A 27,887-nucleotide genomic window follows, 5' to 3' on the forward strand; every position below is an offset into this window, starting at 1 on the left:
AAAGCGTTAATTTTTTTGCACAATCCGGTAGCTTATTGATGACGCTTCTATTCTGCATATATTCCTCCGGTAGATAACTCGTAAAAGTTTTTGGTTGTATATGTGAATTCTGTGAATTCATTGTATTTGTGTTGATAACCTGACAATATGCCAATGTAGTATACTTTCACTTCATGTGTTCAAAATCCAAGAAAGATCCAATTAGTCTAATATATTAATCTTAAAATAATAGTAATTGGTCAAAAAATTATCAAAAAAAATATTTATATAAAATTGGAGCCCAACTGGGACAAAGCTAACAGCCTCGCATGCCAATAGCGAAATTATAATAAACTCGGTGCCGTTCACACGACACCGATGCGATCGACTGCTCAACTAACACACTTATCATTGCAGCCCACTGGGTGGTCCACCAATGGCGGTTGTACGAGCGGTCGCTGTGCTCGCTACTGGAGCTACAAGCGCGCAAGGGCTCGTACTCCATGTGCTGTTCGCCGAGGTACGTGCTGGCGCCGGAGTACGCGCCGCACCTGCTGCCGCTGCCCCTCACCACGCAGCGCGCGTCGCCGCCGCCTGCGCACTTGTAGCGATGCGAACATGCGCCGCTTCAGGTAACATCTATCTACTACTATTTTCTTCTCTGTAAACTTCAAAACTTTCACTAAGTAGGTATATGTTTTATTGCAATCACGCTGATCATCACGCTGCGTTTTCACTCGAGTCCCTTAGTTCTGAATGTTCAATAAGAAACTGTTTGTGAAATGTGCGAACAGCTCGCTTGAAGATGTTGACACGACTAAATATTGCGGATTTAACCACACATACTATATGATATTTTTTTATAAATACATGTAGGTGCATATATACTACCGTGAGATAACGTATACATTACCTTCCCAATTAATTGCAACACAATATAATAATTTTTCACAAAGTTCATCAACATTTTATTAATAATCAAAGTAAAAAGAGCAAAGCAAAGTAGCGATTGTATTAAAACTTAAATATAGTAACTATCCCAAATATAAATTATAACAAGATCTCTCAATTTCCTCTTAAAACCTCGTAAAAATCCCATTTCAAGTTAAGCCGCGTAAACTATAAAATACGTCTACGATTTACGACATACTTGAAGTCGATCAATACACCAATAGCCTGCACAATTTTACAAAATACATATTTAAATAGATATAGACTGCAAACAATAGTTAGTACGTATGATAGGCATATACATACATATATCAGAAAAACCAAAGTTAAACCACCCAAAATATCTGTCAGTCTTTAGGTATCCTTATCCTATGATGCTTGATAAAAAAATAAAAGGTACCACGTGGAAAAAGTAATTAAAATTATGATTAAAATACATGGAAATAACATAGTGCCACTTTTGTAGTTCAATAGAATTTTATTGTATTTTTTTTTCGAATTAATGAATACATAGAAAAACGTTTTCCTACAAAAAGACTATCTCTAGGATTTCCTATGAATCGTGCTAATTAAAAAAATACATCTTGATTGATAGCTAAATTACTACTTAGGGAAGGTACTAATTAACTGTTATTTATCACCATTGTACATGCCACTACTTCTTTCGTTGCTAATCTTGACATTTTTAATTATATCTTTGTAACAGGTATGAAATATAGCCAATTCTGAACCTAGCTAGAATTAGAGCTGCCTCCATATTATTTCTTTTGAATCGATTTATAGGTCTGACCCTGTCAACTACAAAATGTATTTTTATTATATTACGAGAATATCATTGTAGATTTTTTGTCTTTTATTGAACCATAATCCTTTAGTTTATAGTTCAGTTGACTTACCTTAGTTTTTATACATTTCTTTGTCGGTAACCGTACATTGGATGCGCTTTTGTGGCCGTTCCCCACCGTTTGTTTTGTTTGATTAGAGGTAGGAATTTGACTTTACACCTATGGGGCTAATGACAAAATTGTCTATCTAGTTAATCAACAGAGTATCAAGTTAGTCAACAGATAGATAGAATATTGGGAACGGCCGTTAGTCATTGCAAACACCAGCAGAAGCTACCCATTATGACGTGTATAATTAAGCTAATTACCCAACAAGCTTTCCTCACTGCCGCACTTAAATAGCCGAGCTGAACATCATGCTCCAACAATTTTACGTCTCACACTAATATTTCTAAAGCTGCAACCATTAAAACGTGTTAAATGAACACCTTGCCATACTTTAGTGGTAAATAGTTCGGTCCACAGTGGGCAAACTTTAGTACCCATCACTAGTTTTCAAACCCCATGAATGGGCCGTAAAATGGTGTGTCAACGGCAAAATAACGTATGTTGTCCAGGACAGTGTTATTAGCAATAAAGCATAAACAATAGTGTGCTCTAAGAATATGCTCTGACGTTATTTGGCACAAATAAATAAGTGTAAGTCGTTGGGTAATTGTGTTGAAGTGCCACCCAAATGGCAAACAGGCAATAGTTGTACCATATTTTGTTCATGAGCCTACTACAATGAAATGTTCTTGTCATTTGGTTGCGGATTATAAAAAAAACGCTGCAAAAGAGTCTTAGCTCTTCTTAAAAATGTGTTAATTAGGGTTTTTCCTTGAAAGAACACCATTAATAATGATGAAGCTATCATAACAGTAGGTAACACTGTAAGCTAGATTTCCAGGGTAAACCTGAAACCTGAGGATGATCGATGTACCAAAATCTTCTTAAATCTTTCAAAAAATTATAAGAAATGTCTTCGCATAAACAGAATATCTACTTCCATATACTTCCATGTGATAGAAAATACATAGACATAACAGTTACGCGTTTGATCATAAAACCTCGCCTATACTTTGCATATAAACCATGGGCCCATGGGCCAACCACGGCTGTTATACGCCATGGTGCAGCCGCCATTACCATACACCCCCCACCATGGTGCTTAGATATCACAGCTATGCTAATTACTGGTTATATAGGTATATTATGGGTAATTTATGAGAGTAGGCATTTATTGAAGGCTTTCTATAGATTCTGGAGTATTTTTTCTAACAATACTTACTTAAACGTAGCTGTTTATGTGTTGTACTCTAAAATGGCATGTCTACTTCTTATCAATCAGACCTGTTTCTGACCCTGAACCTTGCTATTGAAAACTGAATAAATATATTGTTAATTACGAGATTGGATCTGAAAACAAAAACATCTTGAGCTCTTGATCCGTTTCACATCTTCATTATGGCACTCCATTACATACTCGTCAAATTATTGTTTACACATACTTCAAAAAAGCGTTCGTTGAAATACCTAATATTCCTACTGTTTCATAACCTTATATTCATCTGGACTCGTCCTCAGACGCGTTGTCAGTGATGTGACACTCATATATCAATCAATAACCATTGAAGTTCATCTCAGGAGTTCATTTGATGTAGTTTTAATCTGGATTCAACGTTGAAAAGCAATATGCAAAGTGGTTGATATATGGAGTGCTCCGTGCCAAAACTTTGACGGAAATTTGTCTGATGTATAATAAAGTATAAGGAAAGATACAGGAGGTTATTATAGCGATGATGTAACAAGTCACAAAGGTGGCAAGATTGGTCCTTCGTAGCGGATTATAGGATTAAAGCCTACGCCCTTTCCCAGGCCTGGCTGGCTACAATGAGAATATTTTAAAGACAAGGTTGCTTCCAGTTATCCATTGACGCCATTTGCAATTCTATCCAGCATTGTCATATTATGAAAAAGGAGACAGATACACAAATCAGACTCGCGAATTCAATGTTATGTTTATTTGAAAACCGTATAATTTTTTAAATAGATAATCTCTTACATATAAGATGGAACGAACATTTCTAATGATGCTATTATTATTTCCTTAACCAAATTCACTTCGACAAGCAGGAAAACGAAAAACCTAGAACAAAAAGAAAATCTAGAGTACATTGTCGTATCTGCGGAAACGTCAAAAAATCTCCGCTATAAAATCGGTCACAAGGTCTATCTCGTATGATCATTAGACTGAAGCCATAAAACTTAGGCGTATTACTCTGACACTTAATAGCAGAACAAGGCATTCGAAGCATAACAAAAACTATAATTTATCATCTTTACGAAGATCTTGCATGATACACGGGTGGTCCTTTTTGCCGGAAAAACCATGTTAGAAAATTTTATTAGCCATTTCCTTTCATATACATGATATATACGGTGTATAGTATTATCTTTTAGTACTACACTACTTACCATAGATACTGTAGATAAGTTACATACTTAGTATGCAATGCTTGCTGTAGCATACCATACAATATGGCTGTCTCTTTGATAAGGGTAATAAAATACATGTTTTTCATTACTAGGCTTATTTTGTACGTATATTGAAGAAGCCATTTTTATATACATACCAACCACACAAAATGGTGTGAAGCTATACGCAAATGTCATAAAAGTTTTTTCGTTCTCTGAGACTTCATATTTTGGAAACCCATCCATAAAATTGCTGTCACTTGACCTCGAATTTCTAAAAAATGGAGATGCAGTTTGGTTCCTATTTCATTTTATTTCACCATGTATTAACTTTTAACCAATTTCCACACACAATCAAAGCGTGCATAACAAAAAAATACGCGAGTTACTTATTAACTACCTATAAAATTTTGAACGCCAATGTAAAACTTAACTAACTCAAGTAAGTGTTAACGGGTCACGTTCGGCAAACAGTATGAATTTCTCAGACCTAAAATAGGATGTTTCTGTCATAAAACTTTGAGACACATTTCTTTTTACCGTGTTTTTACGATTTTTCTTTCAGTCTACAGAGTAAAGGAACGCTAGACTGGCTAATTGCTATCCATTGTTTTAGTGCATAATTAGGAATAAACATATCCGTCTAGATCTATACTAATATTATAAAGAGGAAAACTTTGTTTGTTTGTTTGGTTGTAATGAATAGGCTCAAAAACTACTGGACCGTTTTTTTAAATTCTTTCACCATTCGAAAGCTACATTATCCACGAGTAACATAGGCTATATTTTATCCCGGTACGGGCAGTAGTTACCACGGGACGCGGGTGAAACCGCGGGAAAACGGCTAGTCATTGATATAGACCTGTCCGTATAAGGGAAAAGTCCATCAATAAGAGACAAAGAGAAAAGTTCATTAAGAAATTATTTTTGTATTCTCATACTTTTGCTGACTCTTTAATCAATAACAGCAGTCAATAGGTTACATTGGGTAAAATTAAGAAAAGAGCACACTTGACCTTTGCTTTTCGGTCACTGAGTGAGTTTGAAAGAACCACAGTATTTATTATTAGTTATAAAACATAGAATAAGTAGGATTATTAAGTGGAATTGTTTTCCAGTAGTTATGTATATATAGAATTAAGTTACACTATCGAACTAGATTTAATCTGTAAGGATAGTTGTAAGAGAGGAAAATAAATAAATAAAATAAAAATAAAAAAGTTTTTGAACTACGTACGATAACTCGGTAACCTAATGAGTAACTATCGATAACAGAGTTGTCACTTAAGCTCTTTAGTCGATATCGAACTTTTTTCTTTTGCATAAAGAGCTCTCTTCACAAACACCGAAACGCTCACGTCATATTAAAATTCTTGCTATTGTATCCAAACACTGCGTCAAAATTAAAGCCTTTCAAGAACCGTGGTGAACTGTTTTGACATATTTTGTTTTGCTCCAAGCTTCCTAGCCAGTGCTACCTACATAAGTTCACATCGCTCGCATACCCGGTAATAAAACTACCGGTACGGTATACCTATCTCGCGTTTTCACGCTCGTAAACTCACCGTGGAAAGGGACAGCAAACTTTTATAGCACCCGTCGCTTTTCGCAACAAAAACTTTTATTACCGGCCACTCGTAAATTACGCAGTCTTAACGTTGGCTCGGGGAAAATTTTAAAAAACCTGCATCGATTTTAAAATGCGCTTTTTAGTCAAAACTAAACAAAAATTGTTGAATACTAACTAAAAATAAATAAAATTACGACTTCAGGTCAAATTAATTAATATTATTTATCCAATGACCTACCACAAACAGACCCATTTAAAAATGGAACACTGGAACGAGACGGTCGTAAAATGATCGTCTTGCTTTAGGGACGTGCTACATTAACAATGCAAACTGTCGATGAAGAGAAAATGAGTTCTGATCAAAGAACGGACGGAAATCGACTTTATTTTCTTTTCGTCAATTTTATCCTACACGCATGTAAGTCGAGAACTACTTGTACATCCTATTTAATTTCTCTTATAATTTGGTCGAAAATGTATCCGTAACTTATATAATCAACAGTAAAAAAAAAATATGGGGTTGTTTAGGGGTAATTTTATAACGGTAAATTATCATAAATATGCACGCTGTTGCTAAATAGGGAACGATGACAACAATTAAATAACATAGATCATCTTTTAGATTACCAACAATCTAAATTGTATGCAAATGAACAGAAAACATCGATATATTGAGGCACTGCCTATTAACATCACTGTTCGTTTGACGCGTCGTCGTCTGCTGATCGTAAAACTTTTCGCGCGTAAACGTCACCGTTGACATTGGCTAGCAGATGCAGCGCTTTGCAGCGCCCCTTTGTGCCGCGACCGTCTAGTAACCATATTGATTTACTGCTTACCGGTATAATATTGTTCCTAAAATTTTAATATGCGTGTTTCTGGTGCAGGGGTCGATGACCTCACAGACGAATAAAAATGTTGTTTGTGGTCGCGTTTTTATGAAAATGGAACAAAAACGTTGAACTTTAAATGTCAGCTTATATTTTACGAATTCTAGTGTCATTGATAATAATTTATTGGCGGGCTTAGAGTCACTATTAACCGTATGTAAATAAAAAACGTAAATTTTATGCGTAAAAAAGTTCCGAAAGGAAATTCTAATTTCAAAAATGTAAAGCCGCGTCTACACATCATTACACAGATACTCAAGTTTGACAGAGGCAGCGAATTGGCGCGCACCAAACTACAATAAAACAGTCATCAAATGCTTGAGCAAATATCCTCAACAACATTATCTAGAAGTCTAGAACTCTCCCGTGTAGCTATCATAAAATCTAGCCAGACATTCATCCAGCGGGTCCCGTCTAACGTCGTAAAGCGTACCTAAAATAAGCTATAAAATATTGTCTGAGTATTTAAATTTATCTATAGTAAGTCTAGGGTAAATTGGAACGTATCGTGGGCGAATTGTTAGTGTATTGGCACAGTATGACAGATATAAAATTAAGGAAATGCAATCGAAGCTTTTGTGTTGTTTTGTTATCGGCTTTGCACGTGAATCAGTGTTTTGTTGAGTATTAGTACTTGGCTGTAAATACGTATTTTAGTTTCGAACACGTTTTGAATTTTCATTGCGATTTTTTCTAATGAGTTTTGATGGTACGACAAAATATATGTATGGAATTATTTTATTTCGGAAGTTTCGAAGGTTCTTGGTACATATTTTGATACACTATTGCCAAATGAAAATTATTGAATGTATGTTCATCCATTCCTACGTAATGTATAGTCAGTTTTTTTTTGATTGTCTGGAGTCAGGTCTGTTATCGAAAAGCTTTTAGGATTAGGCTAATTAGTGAATGGCGCTTGTAATATCAATGACATATATTCGATCCGATAAGCACTCGTATCTAAACCAGTTCTAATAAAATACTAAGTAATCTTTAAAACAATAAAATCGGCACGAACCTCTTAATAAAATAAATCTAAATAAACGCCTGCTTGCCTATAAAATTGAGGAAATGTTTCAATATTGATAAGGTTTAACCGCCTAACCTGCGGAACCCTAGTAAAACAAGTGAAATGGGTTCCGTAGCTCAGGTTTACTGCTTTACGCACTATCTCGTGTTAGGGACATATTGTCCACAGTTTATAGTGTACTGAACAAGTAGTATTACTAACTATACCTAACGCACATAGGTTCACAGAGGGTTAAAAGCCAGTGAAGAAGCTGTTTAATTCAGTTCAGTATTTTAAGTTCTTTTGTGGCAGTAAGTCCTTATTTTGGGACTCTGCTTCTTCAAGAAAAAGATCTTTGACGTAATTCAAATTAGGCTAATAAATTAGCTTTTTTTAAACTGTAATTTCACCTGTATATCGAGCTGAAGAAGTAGAATTTGGAGGTACAAACATTACATTACATTATTATTTTGTGCGAGAAGGTCCAAAGAATCTTATTACGACGGAATTAATTCCTCGCATGTAGAAAACTTATTAGTAGCTTTAACAAACTATGCGTCTATAAAGGTGTTGAAATATCACATGTTAATTGGACCGTTTCTTCATTTGCATACTTTGCGGTTTTTGCAGTCATTTGCGATAAATGATCTCATATTTCTTTTACAAGAGAAAAAAATAAACTTTTCAGATAATATCGATTTATTTATAGTAATCTGTGCTATAAGCTAAAAAAATATTCTAATATTTGTAGCTGGGGAGTTTGTTTCACCACTTCTTCCCAGCCAAAACCCATACTTAGAAGGGCGTTATGGGCTGTCTTTTGTAAATTTGACATTTAAAAAGTGCTGATTTACAGCCTAATTTGAATAAATGACTTTTTATCTTAATCTTTTATTCATAATTAACAACAAAATTAGACCACCATAAACTCACATATTATCTCCATTAAAAACAAAAACAACAGTACTTTGATTTACTAGCTCCAAATAAGCCACGTGCTACAAATCGCCATATAACCCGCGCTTATCCGCAGCGCATTTGTCATACTTTTACGACGACATCTTGCGTTGTAACAGAACTAAGTTTAATTGTCCATTAAACACGCCGGATGAGTTCACCCATTTTCCTGAGCCATGAGCCATCTGTAGATGACTGAGACGCAATGTGAGTGAGACACTGTGAGTTTCTAATAACGTCGGGTCGAGTTGCCGCTTCTATGTATTCTTAGATCTGTATATTTTTTGGTCATTTCATAGAAAGAAAGAAAATTGGTTTTGTTGGCACAGTACAAAAACAAATTAAAAGTAAAACCAGAAAGGACACATATATTAAAATAAAATAGCAACTCATCATCTTCCGAGGCTTTCCCTAACTTTTAGACTGTTTAACTAAAATTTACAAAACTGTATGCCAAGGAGATCACAGCTAGTACAATAGTACTGGCACCTGACTCTGCTTGCGTGTGATAGAATTTTAATGAAAAATGATACTTAAAATTGCTTTTAAAGTCTCCATAAATTCACCTGATTGTCACCATCACATACAATCGACACTTACATAAAATATTATAAAAAGTATGCAAATTTTCTCAAATATGAACTGTAATATTATTAATATTAACTGCAAAGAGCTCCTTACAGTTACGATAAAAACGACACGATAAAAATAAAAAGTATCGTGTAATCATAATCACAATTGGTAATAAAATATTTTATTGTGTTCTCATGGGTAAGAACAAGAATCTTTCAAACAAACAAACACACAATTACATTATGATTGCGGACCCGTTAACTTAATAATTGAAAAGCGTAAATTACTATTTATGGGTTTTGAATAAAAATTGTAAGACAGTCAACTAAGTATTATCCATACTTAAAAAATCTGTCATCCACAGCAATAGTTGCAGTAGAAAGTCGAGTCCAAATTACCCTACCTACCTGATAAATAAATAAAGAGGACCCTATCAATTAATGGGCAATTGTGTTATAAATCGAACCAGTACTTCCTGAGATTAGCGCATTAATGCAAACAAACAAGGGATTTTGGTTTTTCTTGTCTCTAGCTGTTGATTTTCCTCTGTAAACACAGTTAAGCATGTTGCTACTTCAATATAATAATTTCTTCATAGATAAAATACATGCTGTCTTTCTACAAAGCCTTACAGTGTTACAAATTTAATATCCCGTATTAATCTTTGATCTAACTCGTAGTGCTCATAAAATCGATATACCGCTTCACCGATCCACGATCGATAATGTGGTCAATGGGCTGGAATCGGTATCTCGTATGGAGTGCTGCACGCCGAAATATCGATGCAGATTATCATGCCATTAAGAATTAATAAGTCCACCTTAAAACATATTATATACCTAAAGTAGAATAAATACAATTAAAGAATAAACTGTATTATTTAAATTAGTTTTATTTAGTACAAGTATACAAAGATGTTACATTTGGTAAAATTAAGTTTGTACGAAAAAGTCGTGGTGGCCTAGTGGGTAAAGAACCAACCTCTCGAGTATGAGGGTGTGGGTTCGATTCCAAGTCAGGCAAGTACCAATGCAACTTTTCTAATGGCTCGTATACACAGTGCGAGCTGCTGCCTGGCCAGTAGACAGCTACTCGGTTTGTCTACTCGTACGCCAGTAGCTCGGCTTGCCTTTGCAGTCTACACGACACCTAGCTACTGCCCAGTACGAGTCGTGTCGCGATGTCGAGTGAACATGTTTCATAAATGAAATATTATTGTCAGAGTCTTCTTCATCTATCCGCAGCCATTTCGAACTCGATTTAGTACACAAAAAAACACGGATTTCACTCACAACTGCCCTGCTGGCACTGGCGAGCTACTGCCGAACGCGTCCAAACGATGCGAGCGACGCACGAGTCGCTGTCATGTGCAAGTTGCTGCCGGGCGAGCAGGCGAGTGAAAACAAAAAATGTTGAAGTAACACGGATGCGAGCTACTGTCCAACTCGTACTTGCGAGTTACTCGTAAGTGACGTCCAAACAGTGCGAGTTATTGCAGTGCAGCTACTCGGCAGGCTGACTCGCAGGCTAACTCGTACTGTGTAAACCAGCCATAAGTTTGTATGTACTTTCTAAGTAATCTTAGACACCAATGGCTGATAAAAAAGGTGAAACATCTTGAGGAAACCTGGACTATAAAGTGTGAAATCACCAACCCGCATTGAGCAAGCGTGGTGATTAATGCTCAATCCTTCTCCGTGTGAGAGGAGGCCTGTGCCCAGCAGTGGGACGATAAAAGGCTGTAACACATGTTTTATTAGTAAAGTGTGAAAAATGGTTAACGTAGTCTTAATATTAGAACTGCATTTTTTACTTAACAGAAAATAAAACTTTATCTCAAAGTACTGAAATTACTATTAAATTACTACTTACTCCAAACAACAACTGGTTCAGTTCTATCACTTCAAAGCTCTTTGTACAATATGTCCTAACTCCTAAACTATTCGACATTTAACGTTCACAAAACAAAATGGCGAATGTCTTTATTGTCGGGAATCGAATTCAGGAAGTTTCATTTCTTGAAACTCCCGGTCATTCCAGTTTATAACCACTAAACGCTACATGTCTGAAAATGCTTACATTAGCTAGATGGCTTCGGGAAAATAAGGGCCGGTACTAACTTGCGATTTTGCGACTTTGCGATTAGTAGTGAATACCAAAATATTGCAATGTCATTTGAGACAGTAATAGTAAGATCGAGAGTAAACTTGATAGTGTCTACCAGATGTTTACATCTCTTTTAAATAACCAAGGGTTAATAAAGCAATTAAATTAATGATGTCGTTAAGGTTAGTAAAAAAACAATAATTTTTTTATGTCCAGTTCATTAACTGCAAATGTACAACCGCAATTAAAAAAAACATAGAATCGATAAATCATATTGGGTACATACATACATAATTCTAGGTTAAACACAATGCAATATGCACAAGCGTTATTTTACCAACTTGTGTAACAAAAAATGCGTATTAAATGTCGTGTGGTAAAAAATCGTATAAGTAAAATACGTTTATCAGTTGATGTGAATACAGCCTTATTTATGTAGGACACATTGATATCTTTTCTAGTAACTATAAAGTGAGAATTGTTTAAGTTAATTTAGATTTTAAGTGCTTCCAATTTGTATCATATTGTCATTCAAAGTATTTTACTTATATCAATTTGCTGCTGAGTGGGTGTAGATATAGATAAAGTGATAGTACATAGATAAAGAGTTTCAACTATATTTATAGTATATTTTTATTGAATCTGCAGTAACTTTAAAGTAAACAAATATTCTTAGCTTACAATATGAATAAGTATCCCTTTTATTATCTCATTTAGCATATAAAACTATCAATAAATTACGCAGCTTACAATAAGCTATCAATAAAAGACCGATGAACTCTAGATACATCCTTTCGTGTCGAATAAATATGCAACTTAAGAGAAAACCGCTCATTACACGCCATTGCCGCCGGCTATACTTGACGTAACTTGAAGATAAAAACAAAAACTTTACATACAGCACAACTTAAAAAAACAATAAATAATATTGGAACACGACAGCTAGTATACCAGAACAAAAAAGAACATTAAAATAATAATAAAAAAAAAACTTAAAATATTTGCGACGAAAAAATCGTAAATTCGCATCGTGTTTTCGGAACGAAACGTTGTGACTTCGTTTGCTCGTAGCCCATCCGTGCACAGCCTAAAGGTCGATGTCCTTTGATAACCCTTACTAGCATTTTTTGTAATTTAAAAAGTGCTAAGATAAACACGAGAAGACTAACTTTGATATTACAGAAATTCAGTAGGTTTGGTATCACAAGCCAGTAAGCCTTCATAGGAAAGGCCGTGTGATTTATAAGAGGATATCATGAAATATCATCTTATTTCTTGTGCTATCCTCACTAAAAAATATTTCCCCCATATTTAAGAATGAAACTGAACATCAAGTATGTATGTTTACATGAACCTTCTGACCACATCTCGGCAGTGGTACTACGGCTACTATCAAAAATAGAATAAAAAGGAAATCGCATCGAGATGTCAGTCCGCTGCGTCCGATATATCGAATAATATCGATTAAATATAATCGAGTTGGGTAGCATTCCGAACCGTATTCGGGCGTCGGATGTCTTTTGCAACAATGTTGCAAGTAAACAAGGCTAAGTTATAAGCGATTCGCGATAAACTTAGTAAAGAGTTAGAGTAGTATAGACGTGATCTTTATGGTAGCTGGGTTTCTGCTCTATGAATGGTTTAAGAAATTGTTATAAGTTTTTTGACGTAATAAAATTCGTTCTGATGCCTTTTTGGTATTTAAAATATGATGGTGTAGAGATGTCATTTGACCAGAAATAATTGAATTATTCAAAGCGCTGCTATTTATCTGTGCGAGAAGATACACAAACATTCAGGAATCTTTTTATTTTTTGGTTGAAAGTAGCTATTACCTAGCCTTACAATGTGTCTCTTCCAAGTTTTATCGAATTCCGTACACCCGTTTGCGCAAAAAGAATCAATAAATATAAACACACTTGCAAACTTTCGTCTTTATAATAATAAAGATACACATTGTGATATTAATTCACAATATTCCCGAAGCAACCCTGCTATACTCTTATTTCATGCAAATAACCTCCAAAAGCTGATGACTTACGTCCCGAACATTTCTCGTCATATAATTACCAACAGGTGCGTGTGCGCAGACGGTTGATTCATTCACGGTGACCATGCAAAGACTTGCCATCAACAGTTTAGGCTAATTTCGTAAATCCTTTGACGTTAATAGCTTTTAATTTGACAACAAAACAGTGATCTGCTGTCAAAGAAAGCAGGAAATTGTTGAGATTGTATTTATTCGTAGGAATTGAAGAATAATGATTAAAATATATGTTATTGTATCTTTAAGCATGTTAACTCGTGAGCTTCGATCCTCTATCTATCCAGGTAAAATAGTAGTTTCTCTCATTTCTATTCGCCAACTAGATTCAATCTTTTTATTTTTCTATCTTATCTTATCGAAGTATCCCTCTTCTAAAACCAAAATGTATAAGCACCATTCCTTTTCTCGTACCGATCGCTGTATTAAAATAATCAGCAGTTTATAAATTATACCACAACTACCGTGAAGTCAAAATGTCGCGTTATTATCAACAGGTGTGCGCTCACGGTTGATTCATTCACGCGGGAATCGCGGATCAACGCCCGCCATTATATCAAGTTCCTAATTTGAAATTATGCGGCCAGGATTAGATTAGCGAATATGCGACCTTCTTTGTGTGATGTCTGTATGAAGGTGTTATGGCATCTGTGGTATTTAAAAGTAAAAAGGAACTAGGACGAAGAAGTGTAAAAAAACATCTTTAGATCTCTTATCGGTTATTACGTCAAAAATGTGCGTTCCGTACCCGAACATTAAAAATGCTTGGCAATTTCCTGGGTTTGCATATTTGACTCAAGTAAAACACTGGCTTTAACATTTTTCGAATTTTTTCGTAATCTACAAATAAGTATGGATCAGATAGTTTTACAACGATGTCTTTTATTTTTCTTCATACCTCGACAGAACAACATTTTATTCAATCAACCCATACTCCAAATTCTCAAATCTAAATAAGGTAAATATAACGAGGTCAGCCAACTAATAGAGATATAACTTCAACCCATAAATCATTTCGAAGCCAGTTATCTAACTTAATCTAGATAGTTAGCGCTAAGATTTACCGAGCTCGCAATATGAGTTACGTTCAATTCTTAGAAACTTGTCTACTGGATTACACTCATTCATCCCGTCTTTCTAACTATCATGTCGTATTAAGATGTTATTTATCATGTTATATAAAGCACGTTTTTGAGAGGAGCACGTGGTTAAGTCACAACCACATTGGTCGATCAATCTGGTGCGGTCAGTCCATTGATGGTGACCATATTATCTTAACTTCCTGCGTGCTTCGGAAGGTCGACAAAATTGGTGGATCTTGGCTGTCTTTTGAACTGTCATTACGGGTAACCAGAAGCCAGAAAGTCTTAGAATATATGGTTGTGCGGATAACTGAGTTGAAGAGTTCCGATAAAACGAGTCTTACCGATGAAATCTATATAGTCCTTTAAAAAGTGCAGAAAGAAATACAAAAGTCATTAAAGTGTATCCCTCAATGCAACATTCAATAGCTTAAAACTCATAATAACCAGTTTCTTAATAGCAGACACACTTTAATTGAGAGGAACGGAAACTTAAACCTTTATGGCGTTCTTAATATTTCTACTAACAGTCGCACAATACAAATCAAAAGGCGAGCAGTTGACAGGCCATAAATCACATTAGTCTATATGTCTGTATCGCAATTTATAAAGACCACCATAGTAAGACTATTCTCAAGAGTTTACGAGGACTCCTAACTATTTCCTGCTTACACGTGTCTTTTAGTGACGGCTGATTTCACAGTGGTAAACCAAGGTTATGAAATGGGTAGTTAAACCGAGTTTAATTTATTGCGACTTTCAATAACGTGTGAATTGATATAATTTTGACAATAGCTACATGTAAGTTGTGTATAATTCCTGTCTCTGGTAAGCAAATGAACAGTTCGATAGGTTAATGATATCGGCTGTTAATCGACCAGCGTTGTAAGGATATACTCAACGGTGTAAAATTAGGATTTTATCGGACAAACGATTTAAAAAATATATCAGTGTTAGATAGCCATTTACCAAGTGTCATGTTAATCCTACTTGTATCTCTGTAATTACCATCCGATAATTAGGATATCGGCTCTCTTGCCCACATAACGTCTTACTCTCGTGCCACACACTAACTGTTTCCCGCCAACTGGCCATAGAGTATAGTGCGCACTCTCCGCGTCTATGCATCCAACGAGACGACAGATATCGGTGATAATACAGTATATCTACACCAAAGAAAGGTACATTTTATCCAGGTTCTGGTTAGTTAGTTAGTTCCTACGGGATTCGAGTAAAACTGCTGAACTAAGTTTAACTTAATGGTTAGTTTGACGGTACAACCAGCCTTTAAAATCTAAAGCGTCCAAGTGTTACGTTTATTACTTCTCGCATATTCTTAAGCAGTTAAATTTAAGTTTTTATATATTTTTAACGCGGACACAGTTCTCAATCGCCACGCTTGTTATAAGTATATTAAATATTGTAATAAAATATACAATGTGTTTCTTTAAGAAGAGCCGTCAATGCGGATGAGATTTTATGAGATTTCAATATTTAAAGTTTGGCTCCTAGTGTAATAATTTTAGACGGATGTTTTCCTAGGAAATTGGTATCTGAAATACATCTTTCATTGCACTGATATTATAAGGTTAAAGATAGTTGGGTAAAATGTACAACAATTTACAAGGTGAAATTATAATAATTTCAAGTATAAACATAATGTAGAAGTTCCTAACTGAATAAATAAATATGTTCAAAAATAAAACAAAGTTTCACATTATTATAACTTTCTACAAAATTATACTGTTTCACATTATTATTGTAGTTTCATGTAACTTTAAAAATGTTATTGCTACCCGAACCAAAACTTAATATTGCTTATATATTCTATTCTTATACAGAAACTTGAAGCGCTGTAGGAGTTAAAATTAAACTTCGTATCTTGTTTTGAATGTTAAATAACGTATAAATGTTATATTATTACTTCATCATCATCATCATCTCAGCCATAGGGCGTCCACAGCTGAAAATAGGTCTCCCCCTTTGATCTCCACAGATACCTGTTGGAGGCGACCTGCATCCAGCGTCTTACGGCGACCTTTATAAGGTCGTCTGTCCACCTCGTTCGTGGACGTCCTACGCTATGCTAGTCCGTGGTCTCCACTCCATTATTACTTAATTTAAACTAATTCTTATTCAAAAAGATACATATCAATTTGATGATCCAGCATTGTCTTATACTTAGATATAACACTTTATTAAATGACCATTGAAGGGAAAACTTGTCATGCGTAAAAACATAACAATTTATAACCCAGAAAAATTACTTGTAGTATATGGAAATAACAAGTCTGTAATATCCTCAAGTCCATTCATGAAGTTGTCCCTATTCTCAAACCATTCGTAATTGATTTACGGCAAGATTTATCGCTCAGGGTACGAATTCTTTACAAATCCACTCGATATCTCTCAAGAGCTGTCAAAAGTATGCGATATAAAATTAAGATGAGGATTGAAATAATGTTTATGTTGACATACACTGCGAGTTGGGGTATTTTGGACCCCAGACAATGGCAATGTAGCGAGTAAACGAGCGCAACCGCCGTTTGAACGCAGCACCAAAATCTTACAATCGCGCGAATTCATTCCTTGTTTTTTAAGACTAACGGCCAGTTTCTTCATCAAAAGTTAAAGTTATAATATAATGATAATAAAGCATTTATTTCAAGTAACTAGGACTCATATCAGGTTAGTAACAATATTTACTTAAGACTATGTTAGTAAACTACAATGTACAATTTGGTTAAATAAAAAAAAAATGGCTAAAGTAATGTCTAAAGTAAAAGTAACGGTCAAATTCAATTTTTCTATTAGTTTTGCTGTCACTTTAGCCTTGAAAAAACGAATTTGACCGTTACTTTTACTTTAGACATTACTTTAACTTTAACTTTTGATGAAGAAACTGGCCGTAAGACATTAGTTGTATTTGTTCCGAATGCGCATACCCTATTTAAAGACCTGTCTAGGCGGCTGGTTGACGCTTCTCGTGACCAAAAGGCTGGCTATTACCTCGGACAAAGGATCAGCATGGCCATCCAACGAGGTAATGCTGCCAGCCTCTTGGGTACGCTCCCAGTTGACAGCGATGGGGATGAATTTTTTGACGCCTTTTAGATATAGTGTATATATTTTAGTTTTTTTATTGTTCTACTAGGATAGTTTTCTTTTTGTGTTGTAAATATCTATTGATCAAGTTCTTATCTTAATACCAATAAACTGTATAGTTGTATTTTGTTTTTTAAATCTCCTTAAAGTTATTAATACAAATGTAGTATGGTGGTCCCTGTTTGGTTAAACAGCGGACATTTGAGTAAAGAGCGCTTTTAATAGTTGAACTTGAATGATGTAAAAATGTTGAATATTTTTTCAAACCAGCGCTTGGTGTCTGAATATTTGTATTTTAGTACTGTGATAAGAAGTGTCGCTGTGTTGTTTGATAGCTGCTGCAATTAAAATTTGATATACTTTTTCTCGTAATAGAGACACTAATCGAAAATGGCCTTTGAATTTTAAGTGTCTACAAAACTGTAAAAAGTAATAAAATAAAACAAGTCAATAAATAAGTAAAAGTAAGGTCAGTACACAATAAATCTCGCATTGATGATTTACAATCGCCTTCTTCGAAATAGGTCCACTCATTTCCGAGTAATTGAGTCGCGAACAAACATACAGAAATATTATTTATTTTATTACTATAAAAAGTTGAAAGTGGCCTTTCAAGTATGCATGCAGAATATTTTAACAGGTTTTTTGCTGCATTTAGTGAATTATTTTCTATTTAAATGTTTTTGAAGTCACCCTTTTGGGTAGTTTTGTCGTAAAACTTAACGACCGTGATTTTTATGGGCGAGTCCAAGTCACCTTTGGGTCTTTGTGGGGGCACCACATATGCATGCTAAGCTAAGGGAAAAAAGTGAACTAGTTTTGTTTATGTTTGCACTTAATTATTATGATGGTTTATGGAGTAGTAGAAAGCCCAAGTTATTTTTAATCCTTCCAGTTGTTATAATTTTATATCATTTGTTGGGAAAGAAATGCCTTTTTGTGAGATAAGGTTCAAATAAATATTGTTTCGTTGATTTAGAAAAAAATGGATAATGAATAAGGCGAGACCAAAAACAGTAATTTTGCTGCTTCCTATACACAAAGCACAAATATTATAGAACGCAATTTCAGCATGTAAGTAAATAACAGACGTCTCATTACATACCTAATACTACAGAATAGAATATTACATACAAATATTATAAATTGGTTTCTCTATCGCTAAAAAGCCATTTCTTACTGACAACCTTTGATTTTGATTCTATCTGTGATAAATAAAAATAGGTCTACTATGTTCTTTGACGTATGGTATTCAGTACGTATGGTATCACAGATACTGCGAACATTTTACACAAAAATGTGACGTTTTGTCATCGGTCGGGTTATACCGCCATCTTGAAAAAGTGTCATTCTTTGTTTACCTTTTAGCTCTTGCTTCCGTGGATAGAGTATAGTATTTAGTTTGTACCTTACTATGGTATTTAGTATTTAGTTTGTACCTTACTATGGTATTTAGTATTTAGTTTGTACCTTACTATGGTATTTAGTATTTAGTTTGTACCTTACTATGGTATTTAGTATTTAGTTTGTACCTTACTATGGTATTTAGTATTTAGTTTGTACCTTACTATGGTATTTAGTATTTAGTTTGTACCTTACTATGGTATTTAGTATTTAGTTTGTACCTTACTATGGTATTTAGTATTTAGTTTGTACCTTACTATGGTATTTAGTATTTAGTTTGTACCTTACTATGGTATTTAGTATTTAGTTTGTACCTTACTATGGTATTTAGTATTTAGTTTGTACCTTACTATGGTATTTAGTATTTAGTTTGTACCTTACTATGGTATTTAGTATTTAGTTTGTACCTTACTATGGTATTTAGTATTTAGTTTGTACCTTACTATGGTATTTAGTATTTAGTTTGTACCTTACTATGGTATTTAGTATTTAGTTTGTACCTTACTATGGTATTTAGTATTTAGTTTGTACCTTACTATGGTATTTAGTATTTAGTTTGTACCTTACTATGGTATTTAGTATTTAGTTTGTACCTTACTATGGTATTTAGTATTTAGTTTGTACCTTACTATGGTATTTAGTATTTAGTTTGTACCTTACTATGGTATTTAGTATTTAGTTTGTACCTTACTATGGTATTTAGTATTTAGTTTGTACCTTACTATGGTATTTAGTATTTAGTTTGTACCTTACTATGGTATTTAGTATTTAGTTTGTACCTTACTATGGTATTTAGTATTTAGTTTGTACCTTACTATGGTATTTAGTATTTAGTTTGTACCTTACTATGGTATTTAGTATTTAGTTTGTACCTTACTATGGTATTTAGAGCTGAATCTATTCCTAGCTAAATAAGTTATTACATCGTCGCGACAAATTAATCGTATCCAGACTAATTCTATTTTTGCTGTCTGTCTTACATCTGAACTTCGATTTCTGATAAGAAACTCTATTTTAATGCAGTTAAGGGTGACATTAGGTTATATGTTTCGTTATTAATTTAATTTTTGCAACTGTTTTAAATGATCCAAATTAGTTACAGGACACTTTATATGTATCAACGTTTATGAAGCAAAAAAAAAATAACTACAAAGTAAATATTTTCGAATTTGTTTCAAAGAATAATAAATTAGGGATTACTTCTCACTCTAGGCAGGAAAAAATCTAATAAAAAAAAAACGACGGTAATTTTTGGCATACGAAACGTTTTAGACTATAATTCAAATCTACCCACTAGATAAATCTTACATAAACAATCATTAGCCAAAGTTAATTAAGCATAAAAGCTCGAACGTTTGACAAATTAATGAACGAGTAGACACCTATTTTAGATTCCCGGTGACATGCGGACTAATTGTTTGTTAAACGCATGGCGTGCGCACACGCCATTCCGTCGATACAAGATTAGGACGATCAGGTTTAATTAGCAAGAAATAGAAGTTTGGCTAGTACCGCTTTTAGCTATCAGATTCATCATATGACAAGATGTTAATTGACTTTGTGTCATCATCTAAGTATGGAGGTTGAAAAACTGTATGAACAAAAATAAAAACATAATAGGTATAAAACTGTTAAAAATGTCACATGTGTCTCTATTATCAATAATTTGATCTAATCTATTCTAACTTCTTTTCAGTGTCAGTGGCGATGTATTTGGCTTTGTTTTTTTTGGTGGTATTTTTGTATCACCACGTATATATGTGCCAATAGTTAAATAGATTATTATATGTGATGAATCAATGCGTCAACGGCCATATTTATTCAATAACCTTTTACTGTGTTCCCCCTACACAGCATGAGCAGAAATGCAGTAAATAATTAATCTTAACAACTATAGACTGTCGGTTATTGCTATTTAACAAAGCAATTAACGACACGAGGATGAGTTACAATGTGCAAATTATTGCACTTCTATAAAGGCATTCATCATTTGTGGATAATTTAAACGTGCGCAGACGCATATTATTCATGATCAATGTCCAAAATCGACTTCAACGCTGTTGATTCAGGAACGATAATTACCTAATGAACCTGACATTTTGAAACGACTACTGCGAGATAGTATTTTTTATTTTAATATACACTTTTTTGCAAAATAATGGGCCCCTATGAGGATCTTGGTTTTAAGGACTTTATGTATGATTCAAAAGGTTAACTTACTCCTTGGTAAAACATTCGTCGGCGTTTTGAAAAGTTTTCGATATTATGTTCAGTGAGCGCGTTGCACTATTGATATCAGTGTGTTCTATTTTCCTCCTAAAAAAAAATTGGTCACCGATTTATCGGCCGTGGGCAGGCAGCCTTAATGTATAAATCGTTACAAACAAACACATTACTTTGTAAGTGATACGTCACACGTGATCGCCAGACTGCGAGGCGACACCGTGAAACAATGTAGCTGATAAATTCATTGTTTTGCTTTACTGCATACTACTGGATGGAACTTAATGGAGGTCCGCAGCTAAATTCCGAGCACAAGTACGCACTTGTGACCCGTTGGTACCCTCCTGCATACCCGAACCACTGATACCTACCGAAAATGGGTTTCCGCGAGATAACAAAAAGTTTTACGAGACCTATATGTAATGTCGATAGGCGCGTTTTCTTGGCATTTGAGATTGAGGTTGAAATATTCTGTTTTAGGATAAAACTTCACAAATTCTTCGCCCCCATTGGACCGAAAACACTACGACTCAGTTTAAACATTATGGCAATAGCAGCCCTGGAATGACTGTGATCAGTTTTGACAATCAGAAAATCAGTTTTTGAAATACTCCCATCATTTATCAAGGTAACCATAATTAAGCTTTACAAAAGATAATTTTATTATCAGAAAAATATTCATTGCAAAAATCTGGGCCTATAAATAAAGAATTGTTCATGATAAAAAGGCGAAATTCGTCGACGCCATTACAATAGTGTTATGTAGTGACATTACCAAAACCTGACATTTTGAACCCACACAAATATAGTCGTGGTTGCTTCAGGCCATGGCATGCTGGCTCGTCAAAGTGTTGAGACTGAAATCTTGACATTTACATACCAAGTTGACAGTTTAATTCTTTAATTATGTACTGCGAAGTGTCTCAGATATGGGAGCAAGCATTGTCGTCGGCTGTCAATTGTTATTTGTGAAAGTAGCAACCTGTACGACAGAGGGTATGTCTGTGCTTATTTCAAAATAAGTGATGAAAGGGTATTTAAAATAAAATGGTGCAGAATTTTGAGGATGAAACATAAACGAAGAGATGCATAAAAAAGTTAAAATATTGTGTCTACCATTCTATGAAATTGAAATTACCTTCGAACTTCAATTGCAGTCTTTCCGAGCACTTTTGGGTAGACGGCTTTATCATAAGGACCAGAAAGCTTCCACCATTGGTTGTCCACATCCCGTCGGATCTTTTCCGCGCTCTCGGATAACAGTTTCCTCTACAGCCTTCCTAAATAAATTCACTAATTAACACTGAAACTTTCTAGTTCGGTCCATTAGTTTCTAAGATCAGCGCATTTAGACAACTCTTTAGCTTTATTATGTGGAGTATAGATTTAACAAATAGATTCTCAACACTGCATTTACAATTTTATTAATTGCTAAAATAGTTTAGTGCGCAGTCTCAGTTGGCAATGTCATCGAATTGTATGGTTTTATTCACTACCCTTTGTTTTGTTAGTAGATAGATAGTCAGTGACTCAGATATCTACCATATTGTGTTTTGTAAATAGATGTCGCAGTTACATCATGAATTTAGACATCTTTGTGGCAATCGAAGATCATTTGAAAAACAAAAAAAGCGAGTAGGTATTTAAAGTTCTTTTTCTTAGGTAATGGATGGCAAATTAGACATAACTTTAGAGTATCAATGAAAATTCATCATCTTCCGACCCTTTTCTCAACTGTGACGCGTGTATAATATCATAAAGTGCCACAGGCCGCGCCAAGGTACCAAACAAATATTTAACTTAAACATGACTCGAAGACGGACATAGGATACTTTTTAACCTTAAGTAGCTTCCGTAGGATTTCGCAAGCAAACAATCTCGCCAGCAAAAATAAAGTTTTGAGTAGAAAATACAATCACAATTTTAATTTAAAATATGTTTCTTTTTGACATTCGTACCATTATTATCGTACCATTGTTATTTTACAGTCGAAACAAAAAAAAAATAACCAGACATCATCATCGTCATCATCTCTCAAGCCTTATCCCAACTATGTTGGGGTCGGCTTCCAGTCTAACCGGATGCAGCTGAGTACAAGTGTTTTACAAGGAGCGACTGCTCTATCTGATCTCCATCAACCAGTTACTCGGGCATCATCATATCTCTCGGTAAGACTGGTGTCAGACTTACGAGCTTCTGACTACCCGTAACGACTGCCAAGGATGTTAAATGACAGCCGGGACCTACAGTTTAACGTGCCATCCAACCAGACATATTTAACTTTAACTGAAACATCAAAACTGTCGGCAGCACAATAAATATTGCGTTTGTTGTCTAATTTTACGGCAGAGGTAACTAATGTTTCTTCATCAGTATGTCGTTGGCTCTTCTGCGCTGTCTATGTGCGATGCCAAATATTCGTCAGGATAATTACCGAAAGTACTGCTGTCACTATTCATATAGTTGTGATAAATTATTTGTATTATGATAATGTACTTAAGCGACTGTAAAGACCAATTTTATCCCGCTTGGCAGGGATTCACGCTAATCTGCATTTGTACTTACCTATTCACTAACTTGCGTCAACAGTGTACTCGCTTCTTAAAGGAACTAAAAAAATGAGGCTATATTACTGTCAAGTTTCATAAAAAACGTTAAATTAAGTTTCTGTAATATTTATTTATGCCGTGGGGAAGTTTGGGAATCAATGTTTGCGTTTCAAAAGTTGGCTAAACAATAGAATCGAGATCGGTAATAAGTCATTATTGATCCATCACTATCCATCACTATTGATGAAATCATTTAAATAAATCCTCATAACGATTATGAATATGTATTATGATACTACCGCCTTCCCTTCAAAGGTATTAATAAAGCTAGTGCTACATTGAAAGCATCGTAAATACGCTTTAGATCGCATGCGCTCGCTCCGGATGTTAGCTAACAAACACCACTTTAAATCAACGGAAAACGACTTAGGACTTACGTTAGGGTATGTACAGATGATTAGTTTGAGACCTTTTTTATGACGTCATATTTTTTAACTCCTATTAAGTATATTAAGGCCGATTATGACGGACGACGGACGTTTGTAACTAGAACATTAACTTAAACAAAGGTGAAATATATGAAACAATGTCAAGTTATGTATCATTTATATTGAGTCTGAAATATTTGCGACACGAAAAAACGATGCAGTCCTCCATCAAAACGCCAAAAAATTAAAGAAAAAAAAATGCAAAATGATTATTCGTTCACATTGAAAGGTTTGAGCTTACAAAGCATTTGACAAATGATTTTTTCGGTGCGAATAATGTGTCCTGGGCACAACAGCGGTCGAAAGCTGAGTCCCGGTGTGTTCAGGCTGATTGTTTTGGAAATAAACGCCATGGTGCGGTCACGCGCGCGTGATTTTAACGTAAACAAAGCGGTGTGAGCGCCCGCGCGTCTGTGTGCACCGGGCCTTAGAGCGTTTTGCTAACTGGAGACGTCATTACCGTGCTTTCCTTCTGCGAAAAGTAAGGGAGTGTTGCTCATATTCATATTTACATATGTTATGTGTCAAGTTTAACTTCAATTTGTATACTTTAACCCCCGATGGAAAAAGACGGGGTGCTATGAGTTTGACGAGTCTGTCTGCCATAGTATGTTTAACTAAGGCTCCCGATTGGGTGTAGCGATTTCAATTTTAATTTGAATTAAACGTGATTTTTGTGCGAGTTTTCTAAGACGTTTTGTCGTTTGCAAGAGAGCTGTCACTATGTATTTTTGATGCATCTCACCCTGCGTGTGATTTGGCAAACTTTCGCTTATATATTTGTTGTATGTTTGTCCATATGTTCGTGGCGGTTCCGGTTGGTTGAATGCTCTAAGGCACCTTAGCAACAAAACGAATTATTTGTCATACATTCGCGCAAGATTATACGCCTTCTTATTGCGCATTTTGAAACAGATGGTATGCAGCCGCTTATTTATATCGAATCGTGTTTTATCGATTGTTGTATTGTTAGTGTAATTTAGTTGACTTTATTGCCAAATGGGGTGACATTGAAGCTAAGAACATTGGCCCAGTAAAAGCATAGTTGAATTCAAAGTTAACATTTATACCTAAGTCTGGTTTCTAGGATAGAAGTAGAACGTGCACAAAATAGCGTGTTATGGAAAAAAAAAGCTTGGGAAAGCGATTTGAACCATTTAACAAATATCCATCCATACATTTTTACAAACTTTCGCATTTATAATTTTGTAGTTGATATAAATGCATAATTGACACCAGCCCTTCCAAAATACGAATTTATCCAAAAAATGCACCGTAACTTTAAATAGAACTTCACGATTTGCGATTCCTCATCTCTCGCACTAGCTTCTTCGCCTAAATCTGGCCTGAACAACCAATAATAAACTGCCTTGCAACAAAACTTGTCACCGCGTGCATTATTTACATTCATTACCCAATAAACTTTACTAACACGGCCCTGGTATAAATTAAACTAAAGCATTAGTCCACATAAACACTATAACTATTTATATAATTATCAGTTTCTGAATAGATATTTTGTAATACGTGCAATAATTATAACTGTTATAAGTAAGACTAGCTACACCCCGTGATTTCAACCGAATCCAAAAAAAAAAATTATATGCTTCTCGCACACGAATAAAAGTAGCCTAAGTTTACCAGGTATTCCGAAAATTCCAATGTGTGTGACAGATTTTAACCATACTTAGATACTTATTATTTATCCATTCAAACTATTTGTGTACCAAACATTCGCGTTAATACTATCAGTAGGGTTGTCATAGTAGTCCTCTAAATAGCATCCAACCTCTGACTTATCCTAACACCCCAATATTACTAAAATCATTCTTTTACAAGTTCTATTCTCGTCCAACTAATTCCTAGACCATCTGGCTACATAAGTGCTCTTTAAAAAAGGTCAACAGTGCAAACAGTTTCTCTATATAGCCCAATAAACTAGGAATCGCTACTAAAAGAAGTTAGTACATAGTTTGCTGGTCATATGTCCCGGCTAGGCACTTAACTGCGCTCTCTAAAAGTGTACAGAAAGTACTAGAACTGTTGCCTTTAAAAACGGCACTTAAAAGTATTTATTTGTAAAGCTACCGTTAACGTGTAGACTAATCAATTTTATGGTTAGCTCTTAGTTTAATTTGTATATCTTTGGCAGTAGTGACGGGTATCAAAAGCCAGAAAGTCTGTAAGTCTTAGTATCTAAGGGTAATCGTATTGCCCAGGTAATAGTCAGATAGGCACTTCATGTAAAACACTGTTACTCAGCTGCGTCTGATTTGACTGGAAGTCGCTATACTTACTCTCATTTTGATGATTTTAATAATGTTAAAGATTATAGTCACAAACGTAAGTTAAAGGGGTGATTTGGAAAATGTGAGCGAAACTTTCATATTTTTTCAATAGTTTTTTTAATAAGAAATAGAATTAAATATTTATTTCAATGATATACTCCTAATAAAACAGATCATTGAAACTACTTAGTAACAAGCAAAAATAGAGTTGCATTAAATACAATCTGTTGGCAGACTGCCAAATGTAATTGTTAGGTTAAATTCAGTGGGAGGGTTTTTGAATTCAATCCGTGTTAATTATAGGATATTTAATAGTTTTACTGGAATGACAATTTAGTATTAATTGAAGAACTCGTGGCTAAGTTACAGTCTCAGGGATCGATTGATGATAAGCTCGCCGCGGTCGGTCCGAGGATGGGTGAGTATTACGGAAGGCACTTACGTCAGTTCTTAGGCGATAGGAATTCGACATTAGCCTCATAGAAATAATGTAAAATTCCTATCATTGGTAAGCAAATTCACAGATAGATAGAATGTTGGGAACACCTCTTAATGTGTCTTCTAATTAATTGACGAGTACTTGCAGTCATTTGAACATCTTTGGCAGTCGTTACAGGTAGTGAAAAGCTTGAAAGAGAAACCAAGGAAAACAAGGGTTCCGATATTCTGAAGTGACGCAAACGTTGTTGCAATCTTAAGTATGATAAATTAATTTGTAAAAATGCAAGTAACTCATATAGAAAATGTGCAGTTTACAGCCAATAAAATAGATTTCAGACATTTGGTGTCTGCAAACTCGTAACTCATGCGCATAGACAAATATTTTTATGTTTTCTTTCGCAGATTTGTGACCAAACTTTTTTATAGTTCGGATGTAAAATTTGCGAAAATAGAGATTGTGACTGAAATTACTTCCCTTTCGTATTGGATTATTATTTAATACTTTTCTCCTATTTAAGATTCAGGTGTATTTATTTAAAAGTATAATGAATTATATTGCCAAATATGATTTGATATGTCACTAAAGCAGTGAACAGTGTAATATTTTTTGTTTTATTTTCTTTAAGTTATGTTATTAAAATAAGGGTTCCTGAAATACAACAATTGTAGTTATTAAAATAAAGCCCAATTACTTGACATTATTATTTGTACCACTTGAGCTTAACAAAGAAAAACTCCACAAACAGCATAAAAAATAAAATCCTTCATTACAAAATTTTATTATTTCAATAAACTTTTTGGTAAGCCGCGTCAAACGATTTTACGGTGCCATAATATTCGTACGTAATAAACAAAATACTACGCGGTTATGGTCCTTAAATCTTAGGGAATAAAGGTCATAATATCGTGGTAATGTATTGTATTGT

General features: G+C 34.6%; 1 protein-coding gene across 1 annotated transcript in view; it reads left to right on the forward strand.

Annotated features, from left to right (window-relative positions):
- LOC124640006 overlaps positions 1–27,887 on the forward strand; it is a 96,128-nt gene that overhangs the window by 51,467 nt on the left and 16,774 nt on the right. Inside the window, exon 2 of the mRNA XM_047177566.1 lies at positions 397–611. Coding sequence (XP_047033522.1) covers positions 397–611 — 215 coding nt within the window. The remainder of the gene's footprint in view (positions 1–396; positions 612–27,887) is intronic.

This window comes from Helicoverpa zea, chromosome 20 (genome assembly GCF_022581195.2).
Source record: "Helicoverpa zea isolate HzStark_Cry1AcR chromosome 20, ilHelZeax1.1, whole genome shotgun sequence".
In the NCBI taxonomy this organism is placed as follows: Eukaryota; Metazoa; Arthropoda; class Insecta; order Lepidoptera; family Noctuidae; genus Helicoverpa; species Helicoverpa zea.